At 39.7% G+C, this 19086-nt stretch overlaps 2 protein-coding genes across 3 annotated transcripts in view; one reads left to right on the top strand and one right to left on the bottom strand.

Annotated features, from left to right (window-relative positions):
* WIPI1 (WD repeat domain, phosphoinositide interacting 1) overlaps positions 1-10175 on the bottom strand; it is a 67916-nt gene extending 57741 nt beyond the window's left edge. For both annotated transcript variants that reach the window (XM_063293460.1, XM_063293461.1), the window contains exon 1: positions 9857-10175. In XM_063293460.1, coding sequence (XP_063149530.1) covers positions 9857-9930 — 74 coding nt within the window. In that variant the 5' untranslated portion in view covers positions 9931-10175. The remainder of the gene's footprint in view (positions 1-9856) is intronic.
* The window catches only part of ARSG (arylsulfatase G), a 588957-nt gene that overhangs the window by 191066 nt on the left and 378805 nt on the right, over positions 1-19086 (top strand). The gene's annotated exons all lie outside the window — the stretch shown is intronic.

Here is a 19086-nt window from a genome sequence, read left to right as displayed (position 1 = left end):
AGATCACCAGTCTGAATAGTTTTTAATCAGCTCCTCATGGGGCCGTTCCCTCATCCAACTGATTAATTGAGCCATTTCAATTCACTGAAGGATTAATTAGGCTACCTCTGAAGCTGAGACAGATATAGGCAAATTGCCCATACACTCACCTAAATGAATGGGGTAAAGACTTTGAGCTGCATAAAAAAGGACCTCTCAAGAGATCTCTGAGATCTAGTACAGGACTGTTCAACATTCAGAGTTGATGCAACTAATCTCCAAAAGAGCCAGTCTACTATTTGCTATTGTTGCTGTTACCAACTGCCATCAAGCTTCTTTAACAGCATTTCTCTTGTTTGCTGTTAACAGGGATCTATAGTATTTTCTCTAAAGAGTTACATCCAAATACAAAATGCTTTAGAGAGTTCATCTATTCATCTTCTCTCTCCCCCCCTCCCTCGGATGACTTTCCTAGCATGTATGGAACGACTAAAAGCTGACACCTTTGGGTTAGATTCTTAGAGCCTCAAGGGTTGACTATTGCTGTTGATATTAATTAGATGTTAATGATTGGTAGCTTTTAAAACAATATAGTATATTCAGTTAATGAAATACTGAAATTTTTATTTTCAATAATACTGAAATTGATAATTCTATGATGCTTGTAAATTCCTTGTTTATCTTCTTGCTTTATTTTGTCCTTTTTGCCTCTTTTTTCCCTTTTTGTTTTGTGATTTGTGTTTTCTTTTTTCCCGCTCCTTTTCTTAAAAATGCTTAATATAAAGAACTAATCTTTAGGAATTGTTATAGATACATTTACCTTGGTTGTCCATCTTATGCAAGAGGACCTTATATGACCTCAAAGATACAGTAGGCCTACATGAAGGACTAATTAATAGATGCTGGGCTCAGATCTAAATTTCAAAACTAGGATAGTTATCTGGACAGTTATCAAGGTGAATATTCACCTTGAGTTAACAGATCCTGGGAGAATGCTATATAGTCAGTCATGCTTAATTTTGTTCTTGCCCAATGTAAAAATTCATATGAATAATCCTCACTATAACACTATTTAAGATGCAAACATGTTATTTACAGATAGCCTGCAACAGGCAATACCTAGCAAAATTGCAATATACAGACTCTCCATTTGCTAAATATTTGATTGTAATGTTATCTGATAGATAATTCCTGAAATTCTAGATCAAGAATGATGTTCATATGGATCCTTCAATCACAAAGAAATACTTTTTTTATAAAAAGCACAGCTCTTGGCTGCAAAGAAAGTTGCCTGACCTATGGTCAATAATCCTTAAGCTTTGATTAAACTTGAAGATGAAAAATAATATGGCCTAAATATGCACCTAAATTAGGGTGCAAAGTGGCAGATCTCTGCCAACCAAAAACGACAGCTCACACTATTTAGGACAGGAGGTATACAAGTGGTAGACACTTTTTCTTCTGATATATTGTCTCTCCCAACTAACTCTTCAAATGGAGGAGGAAATTATGTAACTCCAATCCTGGGATATTCCTGGGAAATGAAGGGATTTTGGATCCAAAAGCAGTTTCATTCCACTTTTCTTCAACCCCGCAGAAACATCTAATGTTGCGGGCCAACTGCTAGCATCTGGAGTAGAGAACCTCTTCATTAGCACAGCAGAACAAGTGATTCTAATTCCTCTCTGACAGCTGTCCCAAAAAGGCTATGACTGAGCAAACTACTGATAGAACAAAGTATTTCTATAATTCATATCTCACTTTCCTTACAGAAAAGGCAGGCTTGGTTCACACACTCTGTTAAATGATAAAGTGGTCTGTTAATTTTTGCTTTAGTGTAATATGTGAGCTTATACTTTAGCTTTAGACTACAGCCTTAATCTTACATACTACACACCTCTGTAAGTAATAAAGAAAGCCACCACAGTTCAATACAACAGCTATACTGAAATTCTAAAACAAAGTTGAAGAAAATACATTTGCATATAACATGCATGCATCCCACCAATTTTCAATCAACCATTTATATGCTTCGATACACAAAAAGTATCCCATCCTCAAAACAAAAAAAAAAAGGCATTTCTACTGTTTCTTCCTTGCCTGTCAGAAATATTGGCATTCACAGACCATTTTTTATACTGGTAGCTCATGAATGAGAAAGTATTTGGAAGACCGAAACAAAGAGCAATAGCAAAATGTATCTTGGTGAAATATGTTTGCAGGAGTTCACAAACTATACCATGAGCCTCTGAGGAGCAGCAAGCAAACTTGAGTGGGGTCTCGCTCTCTTCCATTCCGCCCAGCTGCCGCTGTCAGTTTTTCCCAGCAGAGTGGGAGCACAGTCAGGTAGCAATCTAGGTATGTTTGCAAATCAGATTTACACACTCAAAGCTGGATTGTTTTCAGAACTCATGCTGTCAGTGGCAGCTCTAAGATTTACCATCCTGCTTGATCAAAAGGCACTTCTGTCTCTCTGTCGATCATCCACAGCCTGCATGGGAGTGCCTACCCCACCAGTTCAGGAGGTTCTCCTTCTGGCCTGGACTCCACAAATCTGCTGCAGGGGACAGGGACGCAGCAGAAAAGGAGAAACAGGAAAAGGAGGCAGCTTACCCTAGCTGCTCCAGGCAAACTAATAAATGAGTTTCCCCCTGCCCATGAATAAAACTGTCAGACCACACTCTGACAGGCTTCTGCTGTCAGACAAGGCTCCCATAATGGCAGCAATCCAGCTGAGCATGTGCACACACAAAAGCAGAACGGAAGTACAATCTGACAGGGCTCTGACTTTGCATATACAATTCAGATAACCTGCACATGCTTAACTGGATTACTGCCAGACTACAATTGCATTCAATAAATGAATATTAAATATACATTTAATATTTTAAGGGGTCATGGCACCACAAAGCTGAAGAAGTCCTGATACATAGGACTGCAACTTAACTGGGCTACATCCAATTGAAAAGAGTAGGGTTTATTTCAAAGATGGATGTATGTATGTCAGTTATTACAGTGAGTACATGTTGTCCAGTGCCTGGACTGTTTTCTCCCCCCACCCTTTGCAGAGCAGAGAGATGGGAGAGGGAAGGATTACAACAGAGTATGCAAGCACACAATGGGGAATACACATCAAAAGCAATGCACTGGCACCAGCAGCCACGAGCACGCTAGGCAAACAGCCCGGTGTATTCCCCATTGTGTTCCTTCTTACTCTCCTGTAATCCCTTCCTCTCCAATGAATGTAAATACAAACTTTAATTCCCTTCTTAATTATCCCAGTGCCAGGGTGAGCATTCCAAAGGATAGGGGAGTGTTTGGGGACCAAACAAAACAGAAGGTGTGAAACTGATTAGTCTTGTCAGTTCTGAGCTGGCTATTCCATGGTGGGGGAGCATTCCAAAGGGTGGGAAGTGGAGGGAAAAAATGCACAGTTGCAGACATGTGATTTCCCACTTAGTGACCGCTTCATTTAGCGACAGAGTTGCTGGTCCCAATTGTGGTTGCTAAACGAGAATTACCTACATATATATATATAAATATATATAATTGAACTGACCACTAATTACCAAATCCTCCAGTAAAAACAGCATTATATATTAAACCAGAATCCCTCAGAGTAAATATATATATTGAATATATACTGAAAACCTAACAAGGATAATAGTGATTGGAATAGTAAGGGTTTTCTTGTTGCTATCTTCCTTTGAAACAGCATTTTGAATCCAACTGCAACCATAAATGAAACAAAGGAAGCTGTGATATCCTAAACATCAGCAAAATTTAATACCATAAGTTTTCATACACTGATCCCTTGCACGCAATACATAAAGTATCTCCCAAATTGGGATATTAATTATCTCTACTGAACACTAGGCCAAGAGAATTTATGCTGTCACAGGATTCTGTTTTTCTGCAAAATGCTACTGTATTTTGGTTTTTGCTATGCAGATATGAAGCTGTTACCATTATTTAAAAGAAGAATTAAATACACTGTACTTCTACAGTGTGGCTTGTACAAATTCAGTTTTCCTATCTTTATTCACCACAACAGTATTCCACAGCAACAACCAAGGTGTAACAGAAGTTCTTCAACAGATAGCAAAAAGCTGACAATACCAGCAATGGTCTTTGGATTTCACTGGGTGAAGCAGTCATATACTAAGGACCACAGCTGTGAGATTCAGTTTTAACCAATGGAGCTGCTTCCTGGATTAAGGTAATGGCAATGAATAGCAAAGTATCTTGTTACTTGGTGCAGAATAGGTAAAGATGACAGAATACATGCTAATGCCTATCTTGGTTGGGAATATGACAAACAGTGACACATCTGGAAGGTTGCTTTAATTTGGAATGCCTAATGTTACATTCTCTTAAAACAAGGCATAAATAAAAAATTAAAGTACTCTCCCGCCCTTTTTCCCTTCAGTCAAGTTATTCCTTTTTCTTCCCCAATAGTGAATACAGAAGATATTTTAGCATATACCTTTTTGTCTGAAGTTAAATTTCCCTAAAATATAAAACCTATACGCATATAGTTTTTAAAATCTTTATTATAAAGAAACAGTTTCCTATTTCACTACATATCCAAGTCCACTCTGGCACTTATCCTATTCACAGCAGAGCAGAGAAAAGCGACTTTGTTTAGTTGGGGGCACAACTGGAATTTGAGGGCATAGTTGGGACACTCACAAAATAGCTGCTGCAGAAGACATACTTCTTTACAAAATTGTTTCAATAATGAGAACGATCTATTTATGAGAAGGCAAACTAGCCCTATAGTATGCTTACTACCATCCCAGAAGTTAGTAGTAGTAAACTTTTGCAGAGCCCAAAGACATTTCTGTAAAATGAGGCTAGAGGTTCGTGCCAGATTTCTTTCTTTTCTTTTTAAGTAGATAGACAAAAAGCCTTACAGATACCAAGAAAGATACCTAAGGACACATTGCTTCCAGTGAGCAATATGTCACTTACCCATGTGCTAAAGGAAAAGTAGGTGCATTTTATATCTCAGAATGAACTGGCAGAAAAGTGGTACTGAATCTAACACACCAGCAACCTAAAACCTCTGTCAAATATTTCTACTGGGATCTGAATGTTACTGTTTAGAGCAATTTGCAAATTGCCAGGCTTCCAGACATGAACCGGATATAAAACAACAGACACAAACCTGTAAAGCAGGAAACATGATGCAAGAGAAAATTAGAAGCTGTGATGGTCTAAGAGTGACAAGTACATTCCACTGGATACAGCTCCAGGAGGACATAAAAAGAAAGATTCCAAATGACAATAGTGGAGTATATACTAAGAAATATATAAGCGGCAGGAGCTTCAAAACTTAACTGAGCAGGCCACACCCCATGTGTAAAATAGACGACCCCAACCAGAGTTCATGTTTTTCATTAGCCAACTTTCATTAGTTCACAATCATATTAGCTTTTTTTTAAAAAAAAGAAAAGCACTTAGATCAAAATTCTGGAAAATTCATGGAAAATAGCCCTTTCTAAAATATATCATTTTAGTTTCAGATAAAAATTAGTTCTTGGTCTGGATCTGAATCATTACCAATTCCAGAACAACTTGTATCCATAAAAAGCCAACCTGTCAGGGGAAGTGTACTAGCCTAGCCCCTTCCCCTTCAAAATAATTTGTCTTCCTTCAAACTATCTTCCACTATCACTCTAAAATGGTAGAGCGCACTGCAAAATATTTCTGAATATACAGTTTTACTCCAAACAGCTAGCTCACATAAAAGGCCACAGGAATTATCTAAGTAGCATATATGCCACCTTAACTTGCTGAACGAGAAACAGGATATAACTCTAATAACTATTTAAATAAATAATATTCTGTGCTTTATAGAACTGAATAAAGTATAATTTTTTTCATCTGCAATTTACTTACATTTAGCTCAAAAGATTATATATACTGAAGCCTAACTATGGGAGCAAAAGCATCAACATGGGTACAGAGATCTGAAGCAAGATGATGCTGGCTCATTTGGGATCAAGTTGCATGTCTCCTTTCTTAGTTCCATGCTTTCTGAGTAATTTCATGTTGAACAATTTTGTTTTCGTTTCCTTCTCCAATATCCAGTTTCTCATCTCAGTCTTCCTTTAGTCAGTGTAGCTTTGCTTTATTTCATGTTCATCTACTGCTTTTCCCCTGTTTCTACTACATTTAAAATCTAGTTATTTCCTGACTTCTCCATATTGTATGAGCCTTCTTACTGTTGTGCTCTCCAGATGAACGGGGAGTACAACTCCTCAACTTCAGTCCATGCATTATGGCTGAAGGAGTTGTAGTTACATTTAAAGGGCACCATATTAGAGAAGGCTGCCTTATATCTATATCTGCCCAATTGACATAGGCTGAAAATAACGAGAAGATAATCTGTAGGCCTTTAGAGATTGCTAAAGGAAAACTCCCAACACCTGGAAGAGTAGGACTGAGGAAGCATTGCAGCACCTGCCCTCTGGAATGATGTTCCCTCAGAGATTCATGTAGCTCCCTCCCTTATGTTGTTTCCAAAATAGCTGAACATCTTGCTGTTCTCCCAGGCCTTAGGGACGGAGTGGTTGTAGTGCCCCCTTCTGTTGTGTGTGGTTTATAGTTGGTACTCTGCTCTCCCAGACAGTTGTATGTATTGTTTCCATGTATTTTTTTAATCCGTAAACTGCCCAGAATTCTCATGGAGGCCTCAACATTTGATTGAATAATATCTTACCACTGGCCATGTTTAGCAACTGGCGGGGCGGGGGTGGGGTGGGGGAAGCACAAGTTCCCTGTAGAGATGTAAATAGAGATACTGTGTCAACCCCAGTAATGCACATACCTAATACAAAATAGCATGTCTGGAGCAAGCAGATTTTGAGGGGCAGTTAGAATCCCTTTCCTGCTATGAATTTAGTGGACAGCTATGGACTAATCAATTCAATAAGTACAGTCCAGGAATAAAAACTTATTTGAACATGATAAAAAATGTGAAGCTTCTAAAAATCACGAATATTACATAAATTAACAATGACACCAGCTAGAGTTTGGATCCCCACCATCGGATACATTTTTCTGATAACATCAAATAACATTACATAGAGATGAATACTAACTCACTAAGCGGCTCCATCCGGAGCAGCTTATTCTGAAAATACAAAAAGGAGAAGCCTCGTATATTTAATTCAACAAAACCTTGAAACAGGCATATCTGGTGGTCAGATGGACAGAAGCATGAGACACCCTGTATATGAAGAAACAGCTACAATGCCTCCTACCAAGTTGAAAGTTTCTTTCTTCACAAGCCAACGCTCTCACTACGGTATTACCTGAATGTTATTTTATTAGCTATGCTTCGTTCAGTTTTAAAAAAGGAACTGGACTGCAGATCAAGAGTAGAACGCATAGCTTGCATGCCAAGATTCCAGATCCAAACCCAGCATCTCTAGATAAAGCTAAGGAAATGTTTTTCTAAAATCCCAGAGCCAAAACCACACAGGTTAACAGTACTGACTATTGGTTATGTCAGCATTATGCAGTTTTCAAAATCACCCATGATTTCTTGTGTAGAACCTCCAGATTCACAGGCTGCTGGGAAGAAACACAGAATAGCTTGTTGGTCTATATTTTACTACTTGTGACTCTCTAGACACCTTTGGGTAACTACCAACTAGAACAGGAATACAGTGCCAGTGGATCTTTAATCTGAACCAGCAAGGCAATTTCTTTTTCTTTCTTGTTCCTTTGCTCACTTGTACATAAACAAATAAATATGTATTCCAATTTATAGTTCATATTGTTCTGAGTATCATTTTATTGACCAGAAACAAGAACTGCTACAAAAATAAACTATCTCTAGCACTGACAAGATATCTGAGGAAATGAAGTTGTTAAGGAGCTAGGATTTCTTCTTATATCCAATTCCAAAAGCAGGAAAAAAATATTTATATCCCCATCATTCTAGCAAGTTAACCCAGAAGGTGCTATATATTTTAAACTAATTGGCAATAAGACACAAATAGCACAAACTGATGTGTTGCACAGGCCAGTAATATCAAGTATTATGAATGCCTACGTTTCATTCATTTTGAATCTACTCCTTAGCAATTTCAATATATATCCTTCTTTTCTTGCATTGTACCAGAATACCAAGATATTTCCTGTTGACTTTTCTTTCTGTGGTTTAGATGCTTCATTTTTACCACTATTACTTAATAGTATCCTCTTAAAGCCAGACTACAGTACATCTTCCTCCACATTTTTAAAAATAATGTCTACATTCACAGAACTTACTACCAATTGCTCAGTATCCTGCAAGTATATTGGACACAGATGCCTTTGTTTAAATGATAACCGATTGCATATAACTGTATAACTTGATTAGTGCCAAACTGCAGTTAGAAGTGGCAATTTAGTTACAACGTTAACAGGGAGTTGCTAATTTCAATGTTTGAAATACAAAAATAAGAACCATGAGATGTGGGAAAGGATGATGAATAAAAGCATACATTCAGTTGTTTACATTAGTTTTCATTCTTCAGCAGTGCTTGTTATATTAGAATCAATTTCTTTTCTGCCACCAGGAGGATTTAAGGTTTGTTTTTATTTAGCCAATTGTGGGAAGAATTGGAAAAAAAGCTTTTCAGAGTCACCTGGCAAGTGAGCAGCCATATATATTGAACAAAAAAGAAATATTATGCCAAATCTTAGTTTGGAAGAATGTATGAAGTCATAGCAATACAGAATTCTAAATTATGCCAGTTCTAATATTAGCACACTAAAAGCAGTTTCGTATATCTCAAAGCTTTAATATATATTCTGTTAGTTATAGTATACAAAATAGTTGACACCATTTTTTACTAATACCTTATGCTGCAGAAAGCTGGGTCAATTACAGCTTCCCGCAGCTTGTTTCCTAAGTATGCAACAAGTGAAAAAGGATATGCCTACTTACATACCTATTGCACTATTCTGTAGGCAATGTTATGCAACTGCAGGAAAAAAGGCAGGATATTCTGTGATATAGCCCTACAAGGCTATGTGCTTAATAGAAACAGAAACACTGCAGATTTTATATTAAGAAGATGTCTAGTTTCTTTTAAGTCAGTTTCTTTTCTCCAGGCATCTTTCCAGCTAGCTTTTAAAGAAGCATTTAACCTGTGAACACACAGAAGCAGTATTTCTTTTTTACTTTCCTGTGATAAACAAGACTTTCCTTGATACTTGGATCATGGGATGATAGAAAAGAAAAAAGTCAGCACCCAGGACATCATCAGTGCAAAAAGATGGAGGGAGAAACATCCAGCCTCTGGCTTCAGATTTTTGAAAGTACCAATATATACATAAACTGGTTGGAGGCGAACTTAAACAGAATCAGGAAGACCGGAACAATCCTGAGGTTCATTAAGTTCACCTCAATACCACATTTTAAAAAAGGGTGAGAAAGGGAAACAGGGTTAGCCACACAGGCCAACCCACATCTTCCGAATTTAAATACCCCAAGCCACCAGCGACTACTCCAAAAGCTCCCTCTTGAATAACTGTATTTGCTCGAGCCCCATTTGCTGACAGAAAGGGCAGACTAAAAGCTAAACAAATAACCGACCAAACACCCTCGGAATCTTCTATATGTAGTTCTAAAAACCCGGCAAGTGACTTAATGGGCGACTTTTCTTAAACCGCCACTTCCCGCCCATCTCCAGCCTAAGTTACTTCCTTTCACTTCTTCCCTTCCCTATTACACATCCTTGTCCACTCCCCCCCCCCCCCCCGCATCGAGTCTTTTGCCTCCTCCACAAGACTGGTAAGGCTCGCCACCGCCGCCTCCTCCCTCCGGATAGCGAAGGGCTTGGTCCCTCTCACTCCCCCCCCCCCACTTACGTACGTGCAATCCTGGTTATAGGAAAAGCAGGTCAGAGTCTCGCGCTCCCCTTCCCCGGCGGCGGCGGCGGCCTCCATAGACACCGACAGCACTGAATCCTCGGCCTCGATTTCACCCGGTCAGCGGGGCTCAGGAACTCCCACCAGCCCTCCTACCCCTCGCTGCCACAGCTCCCGGCGCCGGATCGCAACAGAAGAAACAAGTCACATAACCATGGCCGGCCGAAGGGCGGGGCCTTCTACCCCCCGCGCTTTGCTATTGGGCAACGCTGTTTCGAACTAGCCACCTCGGCCCGGCCACCGCCAACCGGGTTCAAGCTTTCAATCGCACTAAGGAGGCAAAGCTCCCAGGCCTCGCCCACGACGCCAACAGGGCTGGCAGCGATTGGATAACGAGGTGGAAACAGCTGACAGTGGCCACGTGGTTGTGTTATGGTTGCATCAGACTGGAGGGAGGACAAGAGTGGGCGGCAGGTGGGCCGGAAGGGATGAGGTGGCAGCTGCTCTTGCGGACTCGAGCTCCGCGCTGTATCCTGGTGCACACTTACAAAGCAGAGTACCTTCCTGTTCCAGCTGCGCGTGACGCTTGGGACGATACTGCGGATGTGCAGCTCTTTACCCCACTAATTTTTGTGATAAGCCTATCCTAGATTTCAGCAGAATGATTACTCTAAAACAGGGTTTCTCAACCGGGGTTCCGTGGGACCCTAGGGTTCGTGACAGGTCACTAGGGGTTCCCTGGGAGACCACAATTTATTAAAAAAAATTATTTCAAATTCAGACAACTTCGCATTAAAGAGGTACATTTCATTCTTTATTTTTAGTTTAAGAACACTGACTCAGCCTTCCATCCTTCCGAGGTCGGTAAAATAAGTACCCAACTTGCTTGGGAAGGTGAGGCCTGGGGAAGGCCATGGCAAACCACCTCGCTATAGTCTGCCAAGAAAACGTCGCAAAAGTGGCATGCCCCCAAAGGGTCAGACATGACTCAATGCTTGCACAGGGGACCTTTCACCTTTCAGTGCATATAAAAGAGCTTACACATGAAATCAATATAATAATTTTGTAACTTCTGGCCTATATTTGAGCCTGAATGTGTTCCCTCAGTTCCCTGAGACCTGAAAAATATTTCAAGAGTTCCTACAGGGTCAGAAGGTTGAGAAAGGCTGCTCTAAAATAATCAATTAAACATTACTTGCAACTGAACATTACTGAGAGGTGACGGACTCGTCCCTGGGGGAGCTGGGGGTGTTGACGACCGACAGGAAGCTCTGGCGTGGGCTGGTCCATGAAGTCACGAAGAGTCGGAAGCGACTAAACGAATAAACAACAACAACAAACGAACATTACTGTCTTATGCAGTCTTACATCTAGCTCAAGCACTCCTACTCAAAGAAACATACAGAGAATCATGCTACACACACATTTATGTACTTACTTTGGTCCCTAAAAGTTGACACTGACTTGATGGCATATATACAATCAAAGACTTAAAGTGGCTAATTGGTTAGCTAATTCATTTATCTAAGCAGTCTAGGTCTAGACCACACACAAAGAGCTACAAAAACCAGATGGGTATAGATAAACTGCAAAAACAAATTAACAGACTTGCGGATGTTTAAACAAATTTAATGAAAGATGCTATACAACATTCTCCTGGCTGTGTACAGCAAGTGGTATTTATCACTGATTATTTCTGAATATGTTTTCATCTGGCCTGCAAAGAGTCATCTGTTATAAGAAAAGGCATCATATTTATTCAAGAGTAAATCGTTGAAAATCTTCAAATGCCAGGCTACCAAAAGTCACACTCTCTCCATTGCAGGGATTAAGGTGTGTGCTGGACTAGGAGTGAGATAAATTAGGTTCAGATTTACCCTCAAACATGAAAGCTCACTGTGATGGGCCAATCACTGTGCCTCAACCCAATTTTCACATACTGTATTGTTGTGTGGGGAAATTGGAGAAAAAGCAGGATATAAATCTAATAATAAATAAGCTAGAAACACTGCACAATAAGCAAATTTAGAACAATAAAAATACTCATATCCTAAACTAGTCATAACTTCTATTACTGCAAGGATTTAAGCCAACAATAACAATCAACAAAGCAATTGAGGTTTCCTCACCTGATAAAAACATATTTCACAAGTCCTGACTGTGATATGTAATTGCCAGATGTGAAAGCATGCCTGATCTGATACTGACATAAACTGGATAATGATAACTATTTTATTGCTGTTATTTATTAGTAAGTCTTTGATGTATAAAATCCTTTAAACTGGTTTTAAATAACAAATAATAAAGTTGCCTTAGCCCCTGAATCCATTTTGTCACTGCATGAAAAAGACACTTCACACATCTTTGAGTACATGGAAACTCATGCCGCTAACACTGTGAAGTCATCGGCTTTTATATATTGTATAAGCCATGGTTTAACCACACTCCGTTGAGTAAGTTATAATTAACTCAGTCCATTCATAAAACTATAAACCAAAATGATTGGATCTACAAGATAATGCTAAGCTAAAACTAAACAAACCATTTCATAGTTTAGTCAGATGTGCAAACCAGATCAGTTGCCACAGGTTCTCTGTTCTACTTAAATAGACTATTAACATATGGAAAAACAACTACATATATTTGAAAGCACTTATTAGAAATGAAAAACAATCTCATGCAGCTCCTGTAAGTTGTAAAGTTTATGCAAATCAAAGGAATGGCATAAGAAGGCTGGTCTTTTCCCTGTTCTCAGTTCCTAGAGGGATCTCCACCCATTGCTGCCTCTCCAGGCTCTTGTTGCAAGCATATTCCCATAATGATATTGGCTATAAATTCTTAGACCTCTGAAACCCACTCCAGGCTAAGTAACTGACTTCTGTCCATGTCAGCATTTCGAGAAAGGCCACGTTAGAAGACAGCACAAGGATTACAGGAACTGTACTTTAAGGGTATGATAACCTTGAACGCCTACAAGAGTTTCCCTGTGCTGCTTCTTATACCAATCAGACTCAAGGTAGGATTCTTCTGAGTTTCTTTCTCACACCTTCTTCTTTCCAAGGACTGAGCTGTCTCTTATTTTACCTTAATTGTTCCTGTGTATGTTCTTCAAGGTTATTTCCACACTTCTCCACAGTCAGGTCTTGCACCTTCAGGAACCCACCAAAATACCTGTGAGATGGCCCAATCTTCTGTGAAATGTGATCCTAAACACATATTTGTTACTGCTAAGCTCCTAACTGCAGTGCATGATCAAGGAAACAAAGCTCATTCACCATCTCATTAACCAGTTTCAATGCCAGTAAAAAGAGGTTAAATAATCTTGGAGGCTAAATTGAAAGCAGCAGTTCTCATTGATTAGCAAGTACATTAATATCTCTGTGAGCTGTTCGAATTTCTCATGGATTCCCTAACTGATAGACTGATACCTTGCAGAAGAGACAAGGCTGAAATGTGCCTTTGCTCTACTTTTGCCATGTTTTGAAAAACTCCCTTTTCTTCGCCTCCAAGAATTCCTTTGTATCACCCTCAACCTCTCTGCCCTGCTCCTCCATAAAATCCAGAAAGAGAGAAAAAACAACTTCCTGTCCTGGAACAAGGGGAAGGCAACTTGGTTTAAATTGGGCCCTCTAGAGTCAGGCCTTGGTAGTTACCTCCTTTTTAATCTTTAAATCGAAATATGCAGAGTAGGATGGGAGGAGACAGAAGCCTTTGTTCTCCCTTCCAGAGTCATAGGAATCAGTGGCCACCTCGGAGCATATCTGGGGATTTCAGTTTATGTAACTGTAACTGATGGACAAGTCAGAGCACATGAACTTCAACAGCAGCTTCTCTGAATTTGTCAGTGTCAGCGGGGCTGCAACTGGAGGGGGGGGGCAAGCGGGCATGTGCCCCGGGCACCGTGCTAGGGGGGTTGCCAAAATGGGTGTGGAATCCATGTTTGCCCTGGGTGACACAGACCCTAGTTGCGGCCCTGAATGTCAGAGTAGTCTTTCCAGTGAATGAAGTATTCCAATCTGCCTCTCCTGCCCCTAGAATCCAAAATACATTCCATCACAAATTCTTCTTATCTCCCTGCTGATAGAAATAGGTGGAGGGGGTCTGTGCTGCACAACAGGTAAGAAAGATGTTCAAGAAAGAGCAGACAGTGATGAAATACTGGGTGGATTTTCATCAAGGATCTACAGATCTTTTCCACATTCAGTCATAGCCTGAAGGAGAACAGCCCCTAAGGCAGAGTCTGACGCATCTGTTTGAACAATGAAAGGGTGCTCCAGGTGATGTAACAGGGGCTCAGAGGTGAAAGCCTGCTTCAAATTTTGGAATTCTGCCTTAGCCTGAGAAGTCCATTTAAATAGAATAAGGTGTTAGCCAGTAAGATGAGTTAAAATGGGTGTGTTAAACACACACTCAGGTTTAAAACGTCCATAAAAATTAACAAAAGCCCCCCAAACACCACACATCGACTATCCTTGGGGTATTCCAGGACAGAATGGAGTCCACCTGAACATGATCCTTCTGAATGCCATTTACAGAAATTCTGTCACCCCAAGAATCCAGGGTAGGATGGTCAAAAGCAGAGTTTTCTATGTTAGCATGTAGCTTGTGTGTACTCAGCCTCTCCAGAACATTCCTAACATGGATGAGCAGCTGGATATTTTTTTTGGGGGGGAGTCATCTAATACACCATTACATAAGAGCCCAGGATGTTTGAAAATGTGTCATTCATGAATCTCATAAATACTGTTAATTAGATAATCTAAGAGGCATCACAATATACTTGAATTTCTCAGAGCATGTGTCAAAGACAAATATTTGTAGCCTCTTTCATACAGATAAAAGGGGAAGTTCAATTTAGTAAACTGAGAGATATGTGGCAGTAGAATGCAATGTCTAACAGTTACTGAGTTCAAAATTCTCAAGTTGTGAACTATACTCAAAGAATATCTGTTTTCTTTTTTGACAAGGTAGGAGCAGAGGCGGGAGATGAAGAAAGTCTAATAAATCCTTTTTTCTTCAGGTTGTCATCAATACATTATCTGAAACAAACAATTTTTAGTAGATATAGGATATTGCATGTAGAAGGGATCTACAAACCAAGGTCACATGAAGTGTGTGTAAGTGTGCACATGCGCAATGTGTTGTTTCTAAAAACATGTCATGACCTCGTTGAAAGGCACAAAGAGCCTCACAACGTAGATCATGATCATAAAGGAATAGAGGAAGGAGATAATTAAATCAGAGATTAAAACAAGCACCCAAAGCACCCACACCCATGGACTCATATACAGCCGAAAAGAAGGGCTTCCGATAAGCAGACATAAGCCGCACCTGGTGCCCTGGAGGACACACCGGAATCAAGAGGACAAGGGAAGACACCGGGAAAACGCCCATGCAACCATCAAGGCACCCATCAAGGGGGATTAGGGACAATGAAGGGTGGAGAAGCACGGGACCCCGAAAGAGGGTATAAACAGGGCACCTCACCACCGCACCCCCGTTCCCGTTTTTCGTTCTGTCAGCTACCATTCCAATAAACCGGAAATCCTTAATACCCATTAAGTGAGTCCGTGTCTTATTGCGAAGCGAGCCTGACCCTGACAAAACATTAGCAAAGTCTGAGTAATTTTCTGGTAAAAAGAAGGTCCAAACTGTGGGGGAAATAGGGTCTTAGTTCCTATAACTGGTTATCTTGTTTTTTTGTTTTTGTTTTTGGTAAGACACAATCCCTCCATCCCAGTGAATGTCAGCATTGCATAACTGTATCAGATCAATCCTCAAGACAGTAGGATCATACAAGGAAGAAGTTAAATACAAGGTTTCTGGATGGTCATTTATACAGAAATGAGCTGAAGGGGCAGTTCAACAATGGGACCAAAATACAGGTAGTCCTTGTTTAACATCCACTCATTCAGTGACTGTTCGAAGTTATGACAGTGCTGAATGAGGGGGACTTACAATGGGTCTTCATAGTTGCAGCTGTTGCAGTGTCCTTGTCATGTGATTGTGATTCAGGTGCTCAGCAACTATCTCGCAATTATGCTGTTGCAGTGTCCCACAGTCACATGATCACAATTTGGACACTTGGTAACTGGCTCGCAATTACGATGTTGCAGCATCCCATGGTCATGTTGTTGCCTAGAAACTCAGGTACCCCAAGTTTGGCAGGGAGCTGATAAAAACTTGGTCCCTGAATTTGAGAGAGACTTAACTTTGCAGAGCGGCTTTTTCTTTACCCAAAAACATGAATCAACAGTAATTCAGGCAAAAGCAAAAGCATTTATTAAGGGGAGGGGGGTCAAGTCCTTTTATAGGGTACAGAGACAAATGATACATACATTTGGTATATGTGATACATCAGAAAGCAACTAATCAAACAATAAAAGACACTGATTGCTTATGAGAACTGAACAATAGAAAACATTCATTACCGAAAACATTCCACAAGTTGCAAATTTATGGGTTATGTCATTCCCTTTCCCAGCCGGACTTGTATCATCTTAAAACTTGCAAGTGTATTCAAGGACTTTCAGAATATGGTCTCTATTATTTAGTTGCTGAAAAGGCTAGTTTTTGCATGTAAAAGAAAGAAATGGTTTTGGGTAAAAGGAAAACATGGTTTCCTGAACTTCAAAAGAAGGCATGGATGTTGTGCTAAAATGCTAATGTCACCTTTATTAAAAAGAAGCCTATGAAGCCTAAAAATTCCAGGTAACAATGTGATCATCATTTGCAACCTTCACTGCCGGCTGCCGACAAGCAAAGTCAATGGGGAAGCTGGCAGGAGATTGCAAATGGCAATCCCGTGACCACAGGATGCTGTGACCATGCAGGATTCACCTAATGACAGCAACTGGGACTTCCAGAACAGCCATAGTAAGTTGGTGCGATCAAGTGACATTGCATTGCTTAGCAACTGAATTCCCAGTCTCAATTACCGTTGGTAAGTGAGGACTACCTGTATAAAGGTCTTCCATCTATGGTTTCCACATGCAATGGACATTCCATTTGGCATGCCAAGGAGAACTAATTTATCTTACAGTTAATTTGATAGACCTTCCAAAAATTGATCTATTCCAATGAACACCTATAGCATACAGCTGAAATTTTGCTATATGCTTACATTCTGCATTTACCCTGGTACAAACTGTGAATCTCCCAATAAACAGTAGCCCTTCTGGCAGAGTTATAAGAAGCATCTGTAAATCTCTACAAAGAATTGAGAAAGCTATCAATTATGGGATCATTGTTGTCTATAACAGGAACTGCCCACTTGGCAACTCCATCTATGAAGAATACAAGGATGAGGACTGCTTGAGGATGGTCTGTGAAAAATTCAGCTGGTCTCCCAAACATACGAAAGGTCTGAACCTGTCACAAGCACCATTAAATTTGTCTTATAAAGATCATGGAGAGCAAAGGAAGTGAGGTGGAATAGCAAAAAACAACATGAAATGCAGCCCTCATTGTTGCAGCACTTAAATAATGTGCTTTATAATTTGAGGAACAGCATTATTCACACTGGTGATCTGCCCATCTATCTGTTGCTGAAATAGCCTTTATAGCTGCCAGTGTTGTTCCAGTGGGCCAGTTATCACTGTCAGGTCTCAGAAACGAAACTAGGTAGCCTTACTTGTAAAAGAGAGCAGTGAGTTTCAAAGATCAATGTCCAGTTCCTAACAGCAGCAGACGACCAAAGAGCTTCCATTACAGAATCTTGGAAATCAAATAAAAAAACTACTGTCATCATTTATAAGTGAGTACATTAAGGTGGGGTCTCTATGAGTTGTTTGAATTTCTCACAGTGTGAGGCTCACAATCTCTAAAGTCTAAACTCAGAAACTTCCAACTGGAGCATCCAAATGCAATCACCTATTGGTCTTGGATTCTCCGCCCTTACACAGATTCCCTGACAGATCAATACTTTGCTTAAGACATAAAACTGAAATGTTCACCTGCTCATATGCCATGTTTTGAACACCAAAACCAAAATCTTGTTTCCCCAGATTGCAAGAATTCTGTTACAGTTACAATCATGTTTTACATTGATTGTCGTAGACTTTACAAATTTTGCTGTACAAGTGCATCAATTTCTGTAACTCTGTTATTAACAACTACTGCAGCTTGTAGCTCAGTATAAAAAAATCCCAAGTAATGAATGCTGCCATCTAGTGAAAGCTCAATCTTAGCAACCAGGAAACAGAGAACGTCATTCATTGGATTGTAAGCTTCATGGTATATAATTGTCTTGCTTCCAAGCTGGCATGGTTAAGATTCCAGTAATAAAGTGCAATAACTGATTTGAAGTCCTATTGAGAGGATTAAACAGGAGCCTTCAAGTGACTTTCACACATTGCATTGTGCATAATATAATTTGGTTGTAGCTTAGTGCATTGTGTGAACCCAGCCACAGTCATTTGTGAAGCATATTTTACAGCTTATTATGGACTCCAGGCTATTGTGGTTTATTTAACAAATTATGGCTAATAGACCCAAAATCATATGAAGAAAAGGTGTCAGAGTGCAAAGTGGCTGTTCATCCTTCTATTGTCAGACTTTAAAATGATCTGAACTGCCATTAATTTCCATTTAGGAGCATGTCTTTCTTTGAATGACTTGAAAAGTTAATGCCAGGTAATCATTCTTGGCAAATGAAATAAGTGACTCTCCCAATAAGCAGTAGACTTTCTGGCAGAAGGGCAATCTAGGTAACCACTGCTGGTAGAATCAGGACAATCTAGGTAACCAATACTAGTAGAATATAAACGGAAAACTCTTCATGCCAGCAAATTATCCGTTCAACATTACCTGCCCAATGCACTGTAGAACTGTTGTTGTTTTAGGAGAATCCAGACACTGGTTTATAACTCATAATTTTTAAAGGTGTATTATGTAAATGCAGCCAATTGTAGCTTATCCAGTAAATTATACTTAAACAATGTTTTACTCTGATATATGAATCCAATATAACAGACAAGGCTCAAACTGTGAATTAAAATAGCAGGAGCAAAGACAAGCTGCACTTTTGCTGAACACAACTTACCTCTAAATAAATCGGAATTCGGATCTTGCCTTTTATTTTAAAAAATTCATTTTAAATGGTGTGCTACTTAGCTTTTAAAATTGTATTTCTATCTTGCAAGATCGGATACTTTAAAATACATTGGCTTGCATCAAGCACAAGAGTCACATGAAAAAGAGATTGAAAAACAAATCCACAGCTTTGCATTTATC

Source organism: Candoia aspera, chromosome 2, assembly GCF_035149785.1.
Source record: "Candoia aspera isolate rCanAsp1 chromosome 2, rCanAsp1.hap2, whole genome shotgun sequence".
NCBI lineage: Eukaryota > Metazoa > Chordata > Lepidosauria > Squamata > Boidae > Candoia > Candoia aspera.
Note: the sequence above shows the minus strand (reverse complement) of the source record. Positions and strands in the feature narration are given on the sequence as shown.